Source organism: Macaca mulatta, chromosome 2 (assembly GCF_049350105.2).
Source record: "Macaca mulatta isolate MMU2019108-1 chromosome 2, T2T-MMU8v2.0, whole genome shotgun sequence".
Classification (NCBI taxonomy): domain Eukaryota; kingdom Metazoa; phylum Chordata; class Mammalia; order Primates; family Cercopithecidae; genus Macaca; species Macaca mulatta.
This window is the reverse complement of record NC_133407.1, coordinates 41,067,712-41,086,317: the sequence shown is the minus strand read 5'-3', so window position 1 is coordinate 41,086,317 and position 18,606 is coordinate 41,067,712. Positions and strand designations below refer to the sequence as shown.

At 45.2% G+C, this 18,606-nt stretch overlaps 1 protein-coding gene across 7 annotated transcripts in view; it reads left to right on the top strand.

Moving 5' to 3' along the window:
* The window catches only part of DZIP1L (DAZ interacting zinc finger protein 1 like), a 55,250-nt gene that overhangs the window by 26,527 nt on the left and 10,117 nt on the right, over positions 1–18,606 (top strand). For all 7 annotated transcript variants that reach the window (XR_013413579.1, XR_013413580.1, XM_077991525.1 and 4 more), the window contains 6 exons: positions 3,275–3,403; positions 4,753–4,815; positions 6,057–6,197; positions 8,544–8,574; positions 9,678–9,728; positions 13,149–13,282. Coding sequence is in view for 5 of the 7 variants with exons in the window: in XM_077991525.1 (XP_077847651.1) it covers positions 3,275–3,403; positions 4,753–4,815; positions 6,057–6,197; positions 8,544–8,574; positions 9,678–9,728; positions 13,149–13,282 (549 nt within the window). In the remaining 2 variants the exon portion in view is untranslated. The remainder of the gene's footprint in view (positions 1–3,274; positions 3,404–4,752; positions 4,816–6,056; positions 6,198–8,543; positions 8,575–9,677; positions 9,729–13,148; positions 13,283–18,606) is intronic.

Sequence of the window (18,606 nt, the reverse complement as noted above, 5' to 3'; positions counted from 1 at the left end):
TTTTGAAGTTTTTTTTTTTAAAGCTATTTTCTTTCTTTCTCTCCTTCCTTCCTTCCTTCCTTCCTTCCTTCCTTCCTTCCTTCCTTCCTTCCTTCCTTCCTTCCTTCCTTCCTCCCTCCCTCCCTCCCTCCCTCCCTCCCTCCCTCCCTTCCTCCCTCCCCCCCTCCCTCCCTCCCCCCACCTTCCTTTCTTGCTCTCATTCTCTCGTTTTGTCGCCCAGGCTGAAGTGCAGTGGTGCGGTGTTGGCTCACTGCAACCTCCATCTCCTGGGTTCAAGTGATTCTCGTGCCTCAGCTTCCAGAGTATCTGGGATTACAGGCGTGTGCCACCGTGCCTGGCTAATTTTTGTATTTTTCAAAGAGACGGGGTTTCACCATGTTGACCAGGCTTGTCTGGAACTTTTGACCTCAAATGATCCTCCCACCTCAGCTTCCCAAAGTGCTGGGATTACAGGCTTGAGCCACTGTGCCCAGCTATCATTCTTTCTTTATAGGTGAAGAAATTGAGGCCATATAACTTGCCCAAGGTCACTTAGCTAGGAAGAGATGGAGCTGGGATTTGAACCTAGCTCTTTAATTTCCAAAGGTCCTATTCTTCTACTGGATATACTATCAAGTTTATGCAGGAAAACCTTATTAAAGTTATCCCTGGGCTGGGTGCAGTGGCTCACGCCTGTAATCCCAGCACTTTGGGAGGCCAAGGCGGGTGGTTCAGCATGGCCAACATGGCGAAACCCCGTCTGTACTAAAAATACAAAAATTAGCTGGGTGTGGTGGCGGGTGCCTGTTATCCCAGCTGCTTGGGAGGCTGAGGTAGGAGAATAACTTGAACCCAGGAGGTAGAGGTTGCAGTGAACTGAGATCGCACCACTGCACCCCAGCCTGGGTGACAGAGTGAGACTCCGTCTCAAAAGAAAAAAAAAGTTATCCCTTGACCATATCTTCCCATATAAACCTGTATGACTAAAACTGTATCAAGGAAAAAGTTTTAAGGAAAAATATTTTTTAAATGTATTTATCTCTCATTGGTCCTCCTAGATCAAGGAGAATCTTGTTTTTGAAAATGAACCGCCTAATAGCTTTTTTCACAATCATTCCATGTTTTACCTAAAGAAACACCTAGGCAAATTTTTTTTCAAAAGGAAATTGTCATATGCCTGGAGTCTTGGGTGCTCCATCATTCCTGTCTGAGATGGAAAGCCAAAGGTGGAAGGTGGACGGGTTGAAATGAGAACTCTGTGTGCACTGGGGTGGGGGTGGGGGCTCCCTAAAATGACACCATTCCATCCAAAATGCTTCCTAGTTGGGCCAGGCATGATTGTGGAAGAGAAGATGCTGCTCCACTACTGACCTCATGCTCCTAATACACAGCTCCACATCCATCCTTCCCAAGCGCATGCAAACATCTCCTGACCCCCACACTTCCCCGACACAGTGCTAGCTGACTAGACGTTTGATAAATAGGTATTGATAGGAATTTCAAGTTGTTGTTCAGAAACCGCCTCTTCAAGGGTCAAAGGGTTACTTTTGGTCAGAAAATTAGGAGTTTCAGTGAATGAGGACATAATCCTTATCATCCATGATATCCTTTTTAACTTGGATCACATTCTCCTAAACTCGAACATCCTATCTTTTTTTTTTTTTTTCCTTTAAGACAGGTTCTCACCCTGTTGCCCAGGCTCAAATGCAGTGACACAATCACGGCTCACTGCAGCCTTGACCTCCCAGGCTCAAGTGATCCTCCTTCAGCCTCCTGAGTAGCTGTGACTACAGGCACGTGCCACCACACCCAGCTAATTTTCATATTTTTTGTAGAGATGGGGTTTCGCCATGTTACCCAGGCTGGCCTCCTGGGCTCAAGTAATCTGCCCATCCCAGCCTCCCAATGTGCTGGGATCACAGGCTTGAGTCACTGCGCTCGGCCCATCTTATTCTTTTTTAAAAACCTTTCCCCTATAGGATTATTTATATTGTGTTTGTATGTTTGTGTGTCTTACCCTTGTCTCCTTTCAATATTTTATTGTTTTACTTTTATTAAAGTATAGGAATCAAACTGGATACCAAATTCTCAGTGTAGTTGGGTAGTCATTTTGTTAATTTATTTTAAAAAAAATTTTAAGGGTAAAAACAAGCAAGATTCCATTTAGAATGATTGTTAAATAAAACACTGTAAGATGTTCATTTTCAAAATGCAAAAACCGATTCTCCCTGATGTGAGGAAGGCCAATGAAAACTCTATGTATTTTGAAAATATTTTTTTCCTCAAAACTTTTTGCTTGATACAGAAGTCTGAGAGCTTACTTTGGCTATGTCACTTGACTAAAGAGAGAACTTTAGATTAGACCTGGAGTAAACTGAGATGCCGAAGGAGTGTCTAGCTAAATGAAAATATCATGAAAGTTTGTACTGCCAAGAAAGTCAGCTCTGTGGTGTGTCATAAGCAGCATATGGAAACCAGGAGTGACACATCGGAACCCGGGAGGTGTGCATACATCTGATCAAGCATTTGACTCTCTGATAATATTCAAGGAGTTTAGAAACTGTTAACCTTTGGAACCAGTATTGCTTAGCAATAGTTGAGAAGTGTTAGCAAGAATGATGCCAAGTTAAACTTAGGCACTTTCAGTTACTTCCTTAAAGCCTTAATAGGGCTTATGAGTTTTATACAGTCATACAGATGGAAATACGTTGCTTTTGTTACTACACCAGTCATATATTATAAGAAATAATCATAGGTGGGTGGAAAGGCATCCTCTCTTTGATCCGATTTTCTGTACCTTTTCCTTCAGGTCACACACACTACTAGCCCAGGAATCACCAGGTATCGATGACTCTACTCCAAGCTGTGCAAAGCCCTTTCTGGAGACAGCCAGGATGTTTTGTAGGGAGAGAGGCAGGAGTCCTCAAGGAGTAGCCTGGGGTGCCTGCGACCCTCCCATAGGCTCTAAGAGTCTCATTCTCATCAGCTTATTCCAGACTGAGGAAGAAATGGGACAGCAGTCAGGAGAGCTCAGGATATTGAGTATAGCAGAATTTAAGTGAAATGGAAACTATACTCTTTAATTTGTTCTTCCATGGAATTGCTTTTTCTATGCAAGGGCTGAGCCCCCAGGAGAGCCCTTGTACAGGGGAATGCTGATTTGTGTGAATATTTGTAGGCGAGTAGGTATCTAGTGAGGATAAGTTGGGAGGATGAGTTGGGTAAGGCGTGCCCCTCTGATCTGACATCATGATGAGATCTTCATCTGAATAAAACTGTGCCCTGGCCTTTTCAGAAACTGCGGGCACTGCAGTCCCACAGTGTGATGGAGTCCAACCTGGGATCACTGCGAGATGAGGAGTCAGAGGAGTGGCTCCGGCAGGCACAGGAGCTTCAGGCCCTGAGAGAGAAGACAGAAATTCAGGTGAGCTGATGCTCCATGCCTTTCTTCCCAGAGGAAGCCGAGAGCCATCTTCTCTTCCAATATATTCTCTCATTTATGAATGTAGAGAAGTTGAAGGACATCAAAGTTCTGTATTTTCAGACCTTCTGCCAGTACATGAAAGCATAGAATAGGGTTCTCAGGTGAGGCTGGTGGTATGTGTGCAATGTCAGATTTGCCTAAGATCTTTTAAAAAATACATAAAACTCTGTCTCTTATTTGACACCTTTGCCCCATTCTAATTCTAACCTAGTTGGAAACAACTCTTAGAAAGTGTGATAGTCTCTTGGGTTTGAAGATATTTGGGATGCATCCAGTGTTGTGATGGTAGTTGTTTAGCAAACAGCTCTCTGGAACTAAAAAACTTTAATTTGTAGCATTTGCCAATTTCCATGGTGTAAATACTCCCACCATGGCCGATTTCCTGCTATCAATGTGAGGTCACTGAATGGAGCCAGGAAGACTTGTGCAGTCTGCTCTCACGGGCTGGTAGGAGGTGGCTGTGGCCACCCCTGGATGAATTTTACTGCAGTCTGGTTATAAAATAGTCTGTATCACTGATAATTCCATGGCAAAGAAGGGTAGTTGGTACAGGTGTTAAATCATGTTGTGTTTCTCTTTCTGCTGTCCGAGAATCTTGAGAAAAAATGTAAAGTCTAACTAACAATCAGCAGTAAGGTGTTTCTGCTGATTGATGTTTGACAGGTTTCACATTATAAAGAGGCCACTCTTTTCCCGAGAACTCTGTTCACATTCTTTGTCTACTTTTCTATTATTGACGTTTCCCCTATCAATTTATGAGTTTGTATAATGTATGGAAATTAACTCAGCCCTTTGTTGTTCTACTTGTGGTTATTTTCCCCAGTATTCTGTTGGTCCTTCAATTTTGTTTATTATGGTTTGGCCATACAACAATACATTCATGTTTATGTAGTCAAAATTATCCAATTACTCATATTTTCTTTATGGCCTTTCCCATTCTGAGATTTAAAGACAACATTCCTGTGTTTTCTTTTAGTACTTTTATGGCCTTATTTTTTGTGTTAAATCTTTGACCCACCTACAATATATTTTGGTTTAAGATGTGTAATAGGGATCCAACCTCCTATTTTTTTTCTGGTAGCTAGCCATTTGTTCCAACACCATTAGTCAATAATCCATCTCCCTCTCCTCATACTGTTTCCATTTATTTCCATCTTTGTCTGGATTTTCTATTCTATTCCACTACTCTGTCTGCCTACCCATGAGCCAGTACTTTTAACTTCCTGTAGCTTTATAATATGTTTTAATACCCGCAAGGGTCCATTTGATAAGCTTTTAATCTTTTTCAGAAAATGGAGTGGAAAAGAAAAATGAAGGAACTGCATGAAGAGCACGTGGCTGAGAAGAAAGAGGTAGCTTTTGTTGGGTGATCTCGGGGAGCTTGGTTTCCCGTGACCTCCTCTCAGAATTCAGCATTCTCCATGTCCCCTCACCCACCATCTCCCCTATCTCACCTAGAACTGGTTGGCAGATAATTTGCTGCAGATTTTGCTCCTCGCTACTGTCTCCTCAGTACACAGAAGGGGTGAACTGTCCAGCCAGCAGCTTCCCTGTCCAGGAACAGGGCCCTCCAGGCCTTCTCCTCTGAATCAAACACATCCTTTGTTCTGTGGTCTTCTTTGCAGTGACCCCTATAGGCCCTCCAGGGAGGGTTGTGCCATAACCCTCAGATGAATCGCCTGGTCATTTCACATTTGGGCTCTTCTTTGAAATTCCCCCACCCTAGGAGAGAAGCAGGCGGCCGTGGGCCTCTGTGATAGTTCAGCGGCAGTCCGAAGGGAAGGACTTGGATACTGAGAACAGTGAACAGGGAGCGGTGGGCCTCAGGGCAGAGCAAACAGCTTCTGTAAAAGTGCCCTGAGCAGGAGGCAAGTTGAGGAGGAAGCTGGTTCATAAGAGCCCCAGGTTCTGCCCGCAGAAAGCTCAGAAGATGAAAAGGCTTAGATCAGTCTGGTCCATGGTAGACGCTCCTCACTGTGGTGTAGGGAAGCATGATCACTCACATGTGATGGTTTTATTTTATCTGAAGCATTTCCAAATGGGAAATACGTTCACATTTGTTCCAAAAACAGGAGAAATATATTAAGTTACACTGAGTAGAGTCTCACTCCCACCTGTTCCATCTACCCGTCCCCAACACCTACTGCTCAGGTGACTTTTATAGCTTTCTTTTGTATTCTTCTAAAGTTTCTTTATGCAAATATTAATAAATATTTTCACTTTATTTCCACTGTTACATCAGAAGTAGCATGTTAACTTGTTTTCTTCACTTCTTGTTTTCACCTAAAAACATCCATTTGATGATTTTCAAATGGTTTTAATTTATCTGACTGTTCCTCAGTGGGTGGCTACACCTGACAGACAGCCCTTTTTCTCCTAGTCTTAAACGCATGCCTTCCATTCTTTCTTCTTCTCAGGCACAGCACAAAAATGTCCCCAGACTTGAAGGTAGTCTTGTTAGAAAGCTTGTCCAGGTCTCAAAATCCTTTACCGTGCTTGCCCGGCACTTGCCTACAGGTGCTGGGCCTGCAGACACTGGGCACTCAGATGTCCCTGCAGACATTTGACTGACCAGCCATCTTGTGCCTGCCAGCTACAGGAGGAGAACCAGAGGCTCCAGGCCTCCCTGTCTCAGGATCAGAAGAAGGCAGCTGCCCAGTCCCAGCGCCAGATCAGCGCCCTCCGTGCCCAGCTGCAGGAACAAGCTAGGATCATTGCCTCCCAGGAGGAGATGGTAGGTCTGTCCCCGCTTTCAGCCAGGCCTTGGTGTCCCTGGGCCTCTTTCCTGTGAGGATCTCCTTGGATTCTTCTGGGCTTATCAGTGCTAGTCTTACCACTCAGGCTCCTTAAGGAGAGAGAAAAGTCCTCTGGCATGAAGGGCACAAAATCATCAGGCTGTAGCTGCCTCCTTCCAGGCTGAAGATGTGCCGTCTCCTTAGGGGCTGCTGGCAGATGGGGCCACTCTAACAGCAGAGACCACGTGAAATGCTCAGCACCTCACTGATACTTTGCTTACTACCTCGTTTAAGCCTCACTACTGTCCTTCAAGGTAGGCATCCCCTTCTCCCCATCTTCATTTGACAGATGGTGAAATACACTGGAGAAGGGAAGTGCCTCGCTCAAGTCCTCATGGGGCACTCTGTAAGTGATGAGATTTAACCCTGGCCAGGCAGGAAGAATGCAAAGCTTGTGTTTTTTACACAGTGTTCTCAGGCAGAATTCCTTAACCAGTACCTTTTTCATAAAGGAACAGTCTCTGATGAGGTGAGAGAGAACGCAGTGTGATGAAAAGGCACTCACTTAGCACCTTTCTCCTAAAGCTGGCCCCTGTGACTCTTTACCTATTGCTGACAATTCTCTGCCCAGTCCAGGCTGAGCTCTCCCTCCCGAGCCCCAGGTCTGTGGAAAATCTGTATCTTCCTCTGCTGCCACCCACCTCATGGACCAGGCTCCACACAACTTCCCTGGGCTGAGCACCCACTGTTACTGCCTAGTCCTGGCCTCTTGTTCCTGCACCCCTTGCTATTTGTGCTTTCCCACACACCCAGCCACATTTCACCCAGGTGACATAACTACCCCACTCTCTTGCTACTTTTCAGTTTCCCCCCCAAAACACTCAGCTCTGCACTGAACTCTAGTCTGGAGGTGTCCTAAGGAGGAAACCACGGCAGAGTTTCCACAATGTTCCCTGCTGGCTATAATGTCCTGTATGTTACTCAGAACTCTTGTTTGCAAATGATTCAGTTAGGAGCCTATTGGCTAAAGATAACAGAATAGGCTAATAGGGGCTTATTTTTATTGTCACAGCAAGAGAGGTGACAGTTGCTGGGCTTGGTTAGCAGCAGAAGTATGCCATTGTGAATCCAGACTGTGTTTTTCTTTTTACCATCTTCAGTGTGATGACTTTTGTTTCCCGCTTCACTTTCATAGTTGCAAGCAGACTACTGTAGCTCCAACCATACAACCATATTTGGCAGAAGAAGTTGATGACATAGTCCCTTCCCAAGACTTGTGCTTATCTATGTTGCTGGTTAAAGCTGTGTCACATGGGAAACTACAGCTGCAAAGCAGGCTGGGAAAGTAAACAGCTAGTTCTACAGTTTGGAGTGAGGTAGGCAAAGGAGACAGCAGTGGGGAATGGACACTGGATGAGTCATACATCAGTATGTGCCACCGCAGGTGATAAACAGCAACCCAAACTTAAGCAGAAAAGGGAGTTTGTCATAAGGGTAGATGGAGCATCTCACAGAGCTCACGGCAGGGAGCAGCTGAGTCTGGGAGTAAACTGAAACCAGAGACATGAAGGTGGTCGTCAGTTTTCCTCTTCTGTGTGTCTCTGTTACTTTCTCTGTAACTGCTTTATTTTTCCCTTTTACCCTGAAGATCAGCTTCTGCTTCTTATCTGTTTCATGTGGTAAAACAAACAAATATATAAACCAAGAAAACCACAAACAGTTGGTTGCCAACAGCTCTTGATTTCATTCATTGCCAGTCCAGAGCTCTCTGCCCAAACCTGACGTTGGGTCCGGCTGTGGTGTGAAGCCACACACCTGTGGCTGTCCTGCCTGCAGCCATGAAGGAGGAAGGAAGAGGAACTTCTTGGAGCAGGGGGGTTGAGCAGACCGTTCAGTGAATGTCTACATCTGGCCTCCTGTCCTGGATCATGTCTGACTCCTTCCTCCCAGGGAGTGCTCTGCTCAGATGCCCACATTGTGGGAGGGAGCCTCTCCCTTGCCCTGGCTGTTTCCCATGAATTATACCAATAGGAACAACTGTGTGCCTGTCCCACTCTGTTTCTATGGGGTTCCTGCCCTCGAGCCTTAATTCTTCTTTGAAGAGGGGACATTCTTGCCCCCCCACCTTGGAAAATGGAGCATGCTGCCATTCCCTTTCACACACGGACCCCAGAGATGTGTCAGGGGACTGGGGTGGTGCATCTGAGCTCCTTCCAGTTCCCAATGGGAGGCATGGAATCAGTAACCACCCCTTCCTCACTGTGCTAGGCAGACACACTGCTGGAAGCAGAGTTCTCACAACATTCTCTGCTGGTTGTAACCCGCTCTATTCCACCTCTTTGCAGATCCAGTCCTTGTCCCTCAGCAAGGTGGAAGGTAAGTCTACACAGGGCAGTATGTAGCAGTCTTGACTGTTGTGTCTGGCTTTTCTCCCTCCTTTTCCCTCCCCCCAATCAATTCACGGGTGGTGGATGGGTGACAGCCGCCTGTGGACGTGTAGTGTCAGGCATCTGGGACACACGGCCTGCAGCTGCGTTTGTGCTGAAGGCTTTCCATGCAGCTGGCAGAGCTGCTTGCCTGGTTTGCTCCTGTCTGTAGAGGGATGGAGGCAGTGGGGAGGAGGGTGGTTATGAGTAGAGTGGGGGTTCTTGAGAAGGCTTTTCTAATTCACCATGCCTGCAGCGAATGAGGAAAATTAGGATTCAGCGTTGCCAGCAACCTTTACCTTGTTCCCAATGTTCAGCAAGTTGACCCCAACCCCATGTGAATGTGTCCTGTTTGGCATATACAGTCTCCTCCTCTTGGGTACTCTGGTGTGGGGATGCGTGTATCTGTGTGTAATGGGGTGCAGGTGCTGGCATCTAAAGGTAGATGGCAACCCGCAGGGGACTACTCCTGTTTAGAGGACCTTGGACAGTCCCTTGTGAAGTTTGGCCCTTCATCCTCCACCCCCAGCTCCCCTGTCCTATGGCTTTAGCTACACTTCTGCCTTTTATTGCAAACTCACATTTCCTCCTATCTTGCCTTCCTCCCATCCCCTTCCCAGCCATGCAGCCAGTTCAGAGAGGCCTGACCCCTGTGGCCCTGAACTTCTTGAGGGATGGAGCCAGAACAGAGCCAGTAATAACAGCCATGTGCCACACCCTTCCCCAGCCACTTCAGATTCATCATCTCATTACATTGGCTCACTATTGAATGTGGTGTCGATATTATTATCCTCATTTTCTAGACTGGGAAACTGAGGCTTAGAGGGGTTCAAGGACTTGCCTCTTTCACAGATAGTGAGGGGCAGAGCTAGTGTGTGGACTCTGATTTTTCTGCCCCCAGTGTCTGCTGCATCCTGCCTTTCTACAGTCAAGATGAACTGACTGGAGGGTTTTCTCTTTCTGACTTATACTCAGCTGGAGTCCTGTACTTTTCTCCTAGTCTGGGATGGGGTCCAGGGCACCGGCGCCACTAACCGTTCCTCCTCTCTTCAGGGACCCACGAGGTGCCAAAGGCTGCGGATGCAGAGGACTCTCCAGAGGAAGGTGGGACCTTACTTTCTTTCCTGGGTTTCCAGTGCAGAAACAGATTTTTTGCCCTCCTTCTTGTTTAGTTTCTCTCTACTTAACTGTATCTGAACATCCAAAGCTGGAGTGGAGGGAACTAAGGACATGAAATAGTATTTCTTAACACCTTCTGTGTGCCAGGTATGTGACACGCAGATACTGACATACAATCTGCTGGTTTAGTGATGGGGAAGCCCAGGCCCAGAGAGGTCATTAGCTTGTCCAGAGTCACAAAGCTAGAAGGTAGCTGAGTGAGGTTTTGGAGGGACTTCTGATTCACAGCCTGCCCCACTGACTCTCACCTGTGACTATGCAGAACAGTGGAAGATAACTCGCTGAGTTGTCTTAAAACGGCATTTGCTGTTTTGTTCTACGTTGTGAGTGTGCTGCAGACAGGTCCCACAGGGCCTAACTAATGCGTAGGAATCCACCTCGGCTCCCTTTTCAGAGCACTGGGTACCTGCTGTTTTTATTCACCCTATTCGGTGACTGACTCTGATTCGCAGACCTCTCAACCAGATGTAGCCAAGGGATGCCAAAGAAAAGTGAGAAAAAGAGAGATGCTCCCAGACTGCAAGGAGCTCTTAGGATAGTCAGGGAGAGGAAGCTCCCAGGACAGATGAGTGAGTGCTGACTGGAAAAGCTGCTGACCAGGGCCCATTCGTCTGAGCAAGGCAGCAATGTGACAATTTCAAAGTTCCCCACAGACACGCCCAGACAGATTTTAATTGTGCCATCAGAGAGCTCATCACGGGGTACTTTATTTTTTAATGTAATGTTTTTCTTTATTTTTGAGATGGTAATCCTTGGGAAAAAAAAAAAAAGGAATGGTGTAAAAGGGTATGCAGTGAGAAGCAGGCCTCCCTTCTGCCCAGCTATCCAGTTTCCTCTCCAGAAGTTTCACTGTTAATGGTTTCTCGTGTATCGTCTCATGCTACATGGGAGTATGTGCAAATATAAGCACATGTGTGTACCCGTTCTCCTCCCTTTTCCCAAATGGGAACACACTGTACACATTGTTCTGCTGTCAGTTGTATTGTTAACAACTTACTTGAGAAATGGTTTCATATCCCTTTAAAGAGAACTGCTTCATTACTTTTTCAGGGCTTTGCAGTCTTCCCTTAGATGGACAAACTAAAATTTATTTAACCAGTTAGTCCTCTGCTGCCTCCCCCTACCCTCCCGGTGCATTTAACCTTGGGATATAGTTGTAAAAATTAGAATTGCATATAACTTTTGAGGAAAGTATCTGTTCAGTGACACAAAGTCCTCAGGTAGGATGAATCACATCTTCAAACAGTGGATGCAGGGTTCTAGAGAGGAGGAGGCTGAGATCGATGAGTCAGGGGGATCCCATGGCCGTGCTCGTGCTGTTACAGTGGAGGTTTTACTTGCTTAGCAGACTGTTTGTCTACCTCTTCCCATCCCAGACCAGCAGGCAACAGCATCACTTGGGAATTTGTTAGAAATGCAGAGTTGTAATTCTCAGACCCCATCCCAGACAAACTGAAGCAGAAACTCTGGGGGCAGGACCCAGCAGTCTGTTTTCACACATTCTCCAGGGCATTCTGATTCTTGCTCAAGTTTGAGAACCATCATGAGACCAGTGGCTGTCTACAACTGGCTAAACATTAAGAATCACCCAGGAAGCTTGAACTGTCTAGAGGACCACGCTACACTCCCACATTACCTAAAGCAGAACATGGAGTGGTTGGGCTCCAGGCATCAGTAGCATTTAAAGCTCCCCAGGTGATTCTAATGTGAAGACAAGGTTGAGGCTCATGTCCTGGTGCAAACTTGATTGAGCAGAACCACGCAGGGTCGGGGGTGAGTGGGTGGTAGGGGAGGGATTGTTATAACCCAGATTTCTGGGTTCCAGCTGTAGAATTTTTGATTCAGTAGGTTTGGAGTAGATGCTGAGAATCTGCATCTCACAAGTTACAGGTAATGCTGATCCTTTGGCTCACAGTTAAAGACCATTGTCCTAGAATCATTGTTTCTCAGGCTTTGCTGTTTATTAGAATATCTAGAGAATTCAAAATATAAATATCAAGTGTTGGGTCCACCTTGAGAAATTCTGATGGAATCACCCTGGGGTGATTCCAACAGGCAGCCAGCGGTGAAATTCACCACCCTTGATTGTGAGTGAGGTCCTTGGGGGATGAGAGATGAGCTTCGCTGTCCTTAGCATCCAGCCTTAGCTGGATTACACTCATGCTACTTGTTCAGTTAATGTCTACTGAGTGAGTCAAAGGGCTTGGTCCCACTCTTACCACAGAGGCCCCCACGTGGAACCTGAAGAACACTGTAGGATGCCTTTCCTGACTCACCTTGGACTGCTCCTTTGTAGCACTTACCACATTTAATTGTAATTGCTTATTTTGCTAGCCTCAGATCAGTATTTCTTAAAGTATGGTCTGTGGCTTACCTCCATAAGAATCATCTCAATATGTTAAATTGCAGATTCTAGGGCCCTCCCCCAGACTTATAGAATCAGACTCATTGGAGGGTGAGGTGAGGGACTATTATTTTATTTTAATTTTTTTGAGATGGAGTCTTGCTTTGTCACCCAGGCTGGAGTACAGTGGCGTGATCTCGGCTCACTGCAAGCTCCGCCTCCCGGGTTCACGCCATTCTCCTGCCTCAGCCTCCCAAGTAGCTGGGACTACAGGCGCCCACCACCACGCCTGGCTTATTTTTTGTATTTTTTAGTAGACACGGGGTTTCACTGTGTTAGCCAGGATGGTCTCGATCTCCTGACCTCATGATCCGCCCGCCTCGGCCTCCCAAAGTGCTGGGATTACAGGTGTGAGCCACCGCGCCGGGCCGGGACTATTAATTTTTAACCCATGCCCAGGTGATTCTGACATATGCTAAAGTTAGAGGGAGAATCCCCGGCCTAGAGAGTAAACTTGAGGGAGCAGCGATCTGTCTATCTTGTCCACCAGTTTATCACCTGGACCAGAATTGAGCCTGGCATGGAAATGAGATGAGGGTATCAGGTGGGGCTAGGATTAGGCTGGAACCCACAGCAGTGGGGCCTGGAATCTGAGATCAGAAGGGAGCCCAGAGAACAAGCTGCTTTAAGGGCTCAAATGCAAGCTCCAAGTTCTGAGTTAACCTGTGGTAGGACTGACTGAGCCCAGGTCTTGGAGATCCAGACTGGCGGGGGATGAGAAATGTAAAGATGTGTGGAGAGTCCAAGGCAGCGGTACCCAGGAGCAGAAACATCCCAGCTTCTGACCCAAGGATGGACACTCAGGAGGGGTCAGTGGCCCTGGGCTCACAGGCTAGAGACCAGGATCCCTGGCAGTGTGAGGGCTTGGCAGGTGCAGTGGGGCTTTAGGAACAGAGAACTCAGGTGCCCAGGCTGATCTGGGTGATTGTCTCATGCTACAGAGATGGACGACTCCGAGGATGAACAGCAGAAGGTGCTGGCAGCTCTGAGGCATAACCCCACCTTGCTGAAGCACTTCAGACCAATCCTGGAGGACACCCTGGAAGAGAAGCTCGAAAGCATGGGGATAAGGAAGGTGAGTTTCAGGGCCACCGTTTTAAGGGCTGATACCTACGATTTAGACACTAAGCACTCTCAAACAGACAAATGATCGATTGTTCTTTGCATTGTGAGCTCATTCATCTCACTTGGCAGCCCGGCCTCCTTTGGCATCTGCACGCCTTTCTCACTTCACAGTGGCAGTGTGGTATCTTTCCTGTGTTTCTCCAGCAGCTTCTCAAGACTGGCCCTATTTGGCTGGTGATGCTACCCTGAGTCCTCACTGCTCAGTGTTCTCCACTCATTGGTTACTTCCCTCTGTGTCTCTAATTTTTTTGCTAGAGGGAATTTAATTGGCTCAATCTGGCCTATGGACAGGTCCCCCCCTTGGGTAAGTATCCATCTGCAAGCCCATCATCTGTGGTATATGTGGCTGTGTCCACTCAGCAGGTGGCTGTGTGTGGGCATCATTGAAAGCTATGTCTGGCACCAATTATTTGTGGGTTTTTTTTTGAGAAATAACAACATATTTTCCTATAGTTTTTTAGCAGTTACATATATGTATGTATATTTTATTTTGAGATAAAATATCTGAAATTTATTTTTTTTTTATTTCAATGGGTTTTGGGGGTACAGGTGTTGTTTGGTTACATGTATAAGTTCTTAGGTGGTGATTTCTGAGATTTTGGTGCAGCCATCACCTGAACAGTATACACTGCACCCAGTGTATAGTCTTTTATCCCTCGCCACCCCCGTGCTCTTTACCCCAAATTCCAGTGTACCATTCTTATGCCTTTGCGTCCTTATAGCTTAGCTCCCACATATGAGTGAGAACACATGATGTTTGGTTTTCCATTCCTGAGTTACTTCACTTAGAGTAATAGTCTCCAATTCCATCCAGGTTGCGGCAAATACAATTATTTCGTTCCTTTTTAGGGCTGAGTAGTATTCCATGGTATGTATATATATCACAGTTTCTTTATCCACTCGTTGATTGTATATTTAGGCTGCTTCCACATTTTTGCAGTTGCAAATTGTGCTGCCATAAACATGCATGTGCAAGTATCTTTTTCATGTAATGACTTCTTTTCCTCTGGGTAGATACACAGTAGTGGGATTGCTGGATCAAATGGTAGATCTACTTTTAGTTCTTTAAAGAATTTCCACACTGTTTTCCATAGTGGTTGTACTACTTTGCATTCCCACCAACAGTGTAAAAGTGTTCCCTTTTCACCACATCCATGTCAACATCTACTAATTTTTGATATTTTGATTATGGCCATTCTTGTAGGAGTGAGGTGGTATCACATTGTGGTTTTGATTTGCATTTTCTTGGTAATTAGTGATGCTGACTATCCCCACTCTGGGAAGCTCCCTCCTCATTTAAGGACAGTCTGCAGTCCTTAGGACCTCCAGTGCTGCTACCCAAGGCTTCTGGGCCCGTTCCTCAGCCACTCGTCCTGATCCATTGTCTCCTTGGGTTTGGATTATTCTTGTTTCTCCAGTTCTGTGAGGTGTGACCTTAGATTATGTATTTGTACTCTTTCAGACTTTTTTTTCTTTTTTTTTTTTGAGACGGAATCTCGCTCTGTCACCAGGCTGGAGAGCAGTGGCATAATCTCGGCTCACTGCAACCTCTTACTCCCTGGTTCAAGGGATTTTCCTGCCTTAGCCTCCTGAGTAGCTGGGATTACGGGCATGCGCCACCACGCCCAGCTAAATTTTTTTGTATTTTTAGTAGAGACGGGGTTTCTCCATATTGGCCAGGATGGTCTCGAACTCCTGATCCACCCACCTCGGTGTCCCAAAGTGCTGGGATTACAGGCATGAGCCACTGTGCCTGACCACAGACTTTTTAGTGTAAGCATTTAATGCTATGAACTTTCCTCTTAGCACTGCTCTTGCTGTATCCCAGAGGTTTTGATAGGTTGTGTCACTGTTATTGTTCAGTCAGATAACTTTTAATTTTCCATCTTGATTTCATTGTTGACCCAACAATTATTCAGGAACCAGTTTTTTAATTTCCATGTATTTGCATGGTTTTGAGGGTTTCTTTTGGAGTTGATTTCCAATTTTATTCCACTGTGATCTGAAAGAGTACTTGATATAGTTTCAATTTTCTTAAATTTACTGAGACTTGTTTTGTGGCCTATCATTTGGTCTGTCTTGGAGAATGTTCCATGTGCTGATGAATAGAATGTATATTCTGTTCATGTTGGGTAGAATGTTCTATAATATCTGTTAAGTCTATTTGTTGTAGGTTATAGTTTAAGTCCATTGTTTCTTTATTGACTTTCTGTCTTGATGACCTGTCTAGTGCTGTCAGTGCAGTCTTAAAATCCCCCACTATCATTGTGTTGCTGTCAATCTCATTTCTTAGGTCTTGTAGTAATTGTATTGTAAATTTGGAAGCTCCAATGTTAGGTGCATATATATTTAGAATTGTGATATTTTCCTGTTGAACTAGTCCTTTTATTATTATGTAACGTCCCTGTTTGTCTTTTTTAACTGCTGTTGCTTTAAAGTTTGTTTTGTCTGCTATAAGAATAGCTACTCCTGCTCGCTTTCGGTATCCATTTGCATGGAATGTTTTTTTCCGCCCCTTTACCTTAAGTTTATGTGAGTCCCAATGTGAGTTTAGGTGAGTCTTCTGAAGACAGCAGAAACTTGGTTGGTGAATTCGTATCCATTCTGCCATTCTGTATCTTTTAAGTGGAGTATTTAGGCCATTTACATTCAATGTTAGTATTGAGATGTGAGGTACTGTTCTATTCACTGTACTATTTGTTGCCTGAATACCTTGCCTTTTTTTTTTTTTTCTCATGTGTTATTGTTGTATAGGTCCTGTGAGATTTATGCTTTAAGGAGATTCTCTTTTGGTAGATTTCAAGGACTTGTTTCAAGATTTAGAGCTCCTTTTAGCAGTTCTTGTAGTGCTGGCTTGGTAGTGGCAGATTCTCTCAGCATTTGTTTGTCTGGAAAACACTGTGTCTTTCTTTCTTTTATGAAGCTTAGTTGCACTGGATACAAAATTCTTGGCTGATAATTGTTTTGTTTAAGGAGGCTAAAGAATAGGACCCCAATCCCTTCTAGGTTGTAGGGTTTCTGCTGAGAAATCTGCTGTTAGTCTGATAGGTGTTCCTTTATAGGTTACCTGGTGCTTTTGCCTCACAGCTCTTAGGATTCTTTCCTTCATCTTGATTTTAGATAACCTGTTGACTGTGTGCTTAGGTGATTATCTTTTTGTGATGAATTTCTCAAGTGTTCTTTGAGCTTCTTGTATTTGGATGCCTAGGTCTCCAGCAAGGCTGGGAAAGTTTTCCTCGATTATTCCCTCAAAGATGATTTCAATTTTCAAGCTATTAGATTTCTCTTCTTCCTTAGGAATAACAGTTATTCTTAGTTTTGGATGTTTAACACAGTCACAAACTTCTTGGAGACTTTGTTCATTTTTTTTTAAATTCTTTTTCGTCTTTGATGGATTGTGTTAATTTGAAAGCCTTGTCTTTGAGCTCTGAAATTCTTTCTTCTCCTTGTTTGATTCTATTGCTGAGACTTTTCAGTGTATTTTGCATTTCTCTAAGTGTGTTTTTGATTTCCAGAAGTTGTGATAGCTTTTTATGTATGCTATCTATTTCACTAAAAAATTTTCCTTTCATATCTTGTATCATATTTTTGATTTCTTTAAGGTGGGCTTCACCTTTCTTTGGTGCCTGCTTGATTAGCTTAATAATTGACCTTCTGAATTCTTTTTCTGGCAATTCAGAGATTCGTCTTGGTTTGGATCCATTGCTAGTGAGCTGGTATGATTTTTGGGGGAGTTAAAGAACCTTGTGTTGTCATGTTACCAGAATTGTTTTTCTGGTTCCTTCTCATTTGGGTAGACTCTGTTAGAGGGAAGATCTGGGATTCAAGGGCTGCTGTTCAGATTCTTTTGTCCCATGGGTGCTCCCTTGATGTGGTGTTCTCCCCTTTCCCCTAGGAATGGGGCTTCCTGAGAGCTGAACTCTAGCGATTGTTTTTGATCATCTGGGTTTAACCACCCAGTAGAGTTACAGGCTGGTACTGGGGAGTGTCTGCAAAGAGTCCTGTGATGTGATCTATTTTCAGGTCTTGCAGCCGTGGATACTATTCCAGCGCCTGCTCCGGTGGAGGTAGTAGGGGAGTGAAGTGGACTCTTGAGGGTCTTTGTGTTTTTCTTTTTTTGTTTAGTGCACTGGTTTTGTGTTAGTTGGCCTCCAGCTAGGAGGTGGTGCTTTCAAGCTGTGGCCCTATAGGGAGGAAGCATACTTGCCTACTTGCTCTAGGGACACGTGGTTAAGTATTCAGGTTTCTCAGGTGGTGGGCATGGCCATATAGCTCCTAAGAGATTATGACCTTTGTCTTCAGCTACCAGGGCGGGTAGAGGAAGACCACCAGGTGGGGTCAGGAATAGACATGTCTGAGCTCAGCCTCTCCTTGGGTGAGGCTTGCTGCAGCTGCTGTGGGGGATGAGGGTGTGGTTCCCAGTCCAGTGGAGTTATATTCCCAGGGGGATTATGGCTGCCTCTGCTGAGTCATACAGGTCGCCAGGGAAGTGGGGGAAAGCTGGCAGTCACAGGCCTCAGCCCGCTTCCACGCAGCCTGCAGTCCTAAAGTCCGGTCTCACTCTCACTGTGCCCCACCAACAGGACCGAGTCTATTTCCAGGCAGCCGGTGACCAGGGCTGGGAACTTGCCCCAGATCATGAGCCTCCCCATTGAGAAAGCAAGCAGACTCACAGGTCTTCGGCATCTCAGGGAGTCTGCAGCAGTGATCCAGTTCCTTTAAAGGGTCTCTGGATTCTCTCTCCAACTAGTATTTGAATGCCATTGTGCTTAACCAGAACATGTATGTTATTGTTAGAAGCACCAATGAAATCTATTATTAAATAAAAACACACCTGTTATTAAATTAGCCAAGCACTACACTATTGGAAATACTATTTGTGTACAGTAAGTTAGAAAAAAATCAAATAGACAACTAGGGTTATTTTAGGAAGAATGCTCACTGCTTTGATTGTTTTCAACTACTGACTACTCTAACTTTGGCTCTATATTTATACTTGATTAAGACGTTCCTTTCTAACCTTGCATGAATCCTCATCTTGGATTCAGATGCCTCCCTAGACCCTCCCATGGGCTCTGGGTGGATGTCAAAAGCTTGAGCAACTTTCAGTAGGTCTTGAAAGGGACCTGAATTGTGTTTACAGCAGTTTAGTTTTTTAAACATTGTTAGCCATGGACAGTGTGTTTGGCATAATAATGGTAATCAGGGGTACAAAAATGAGCAAGCTATGGTCTCTTATCCTAGGATTCAGTCAGATGTAGAAAAGCATGTTCC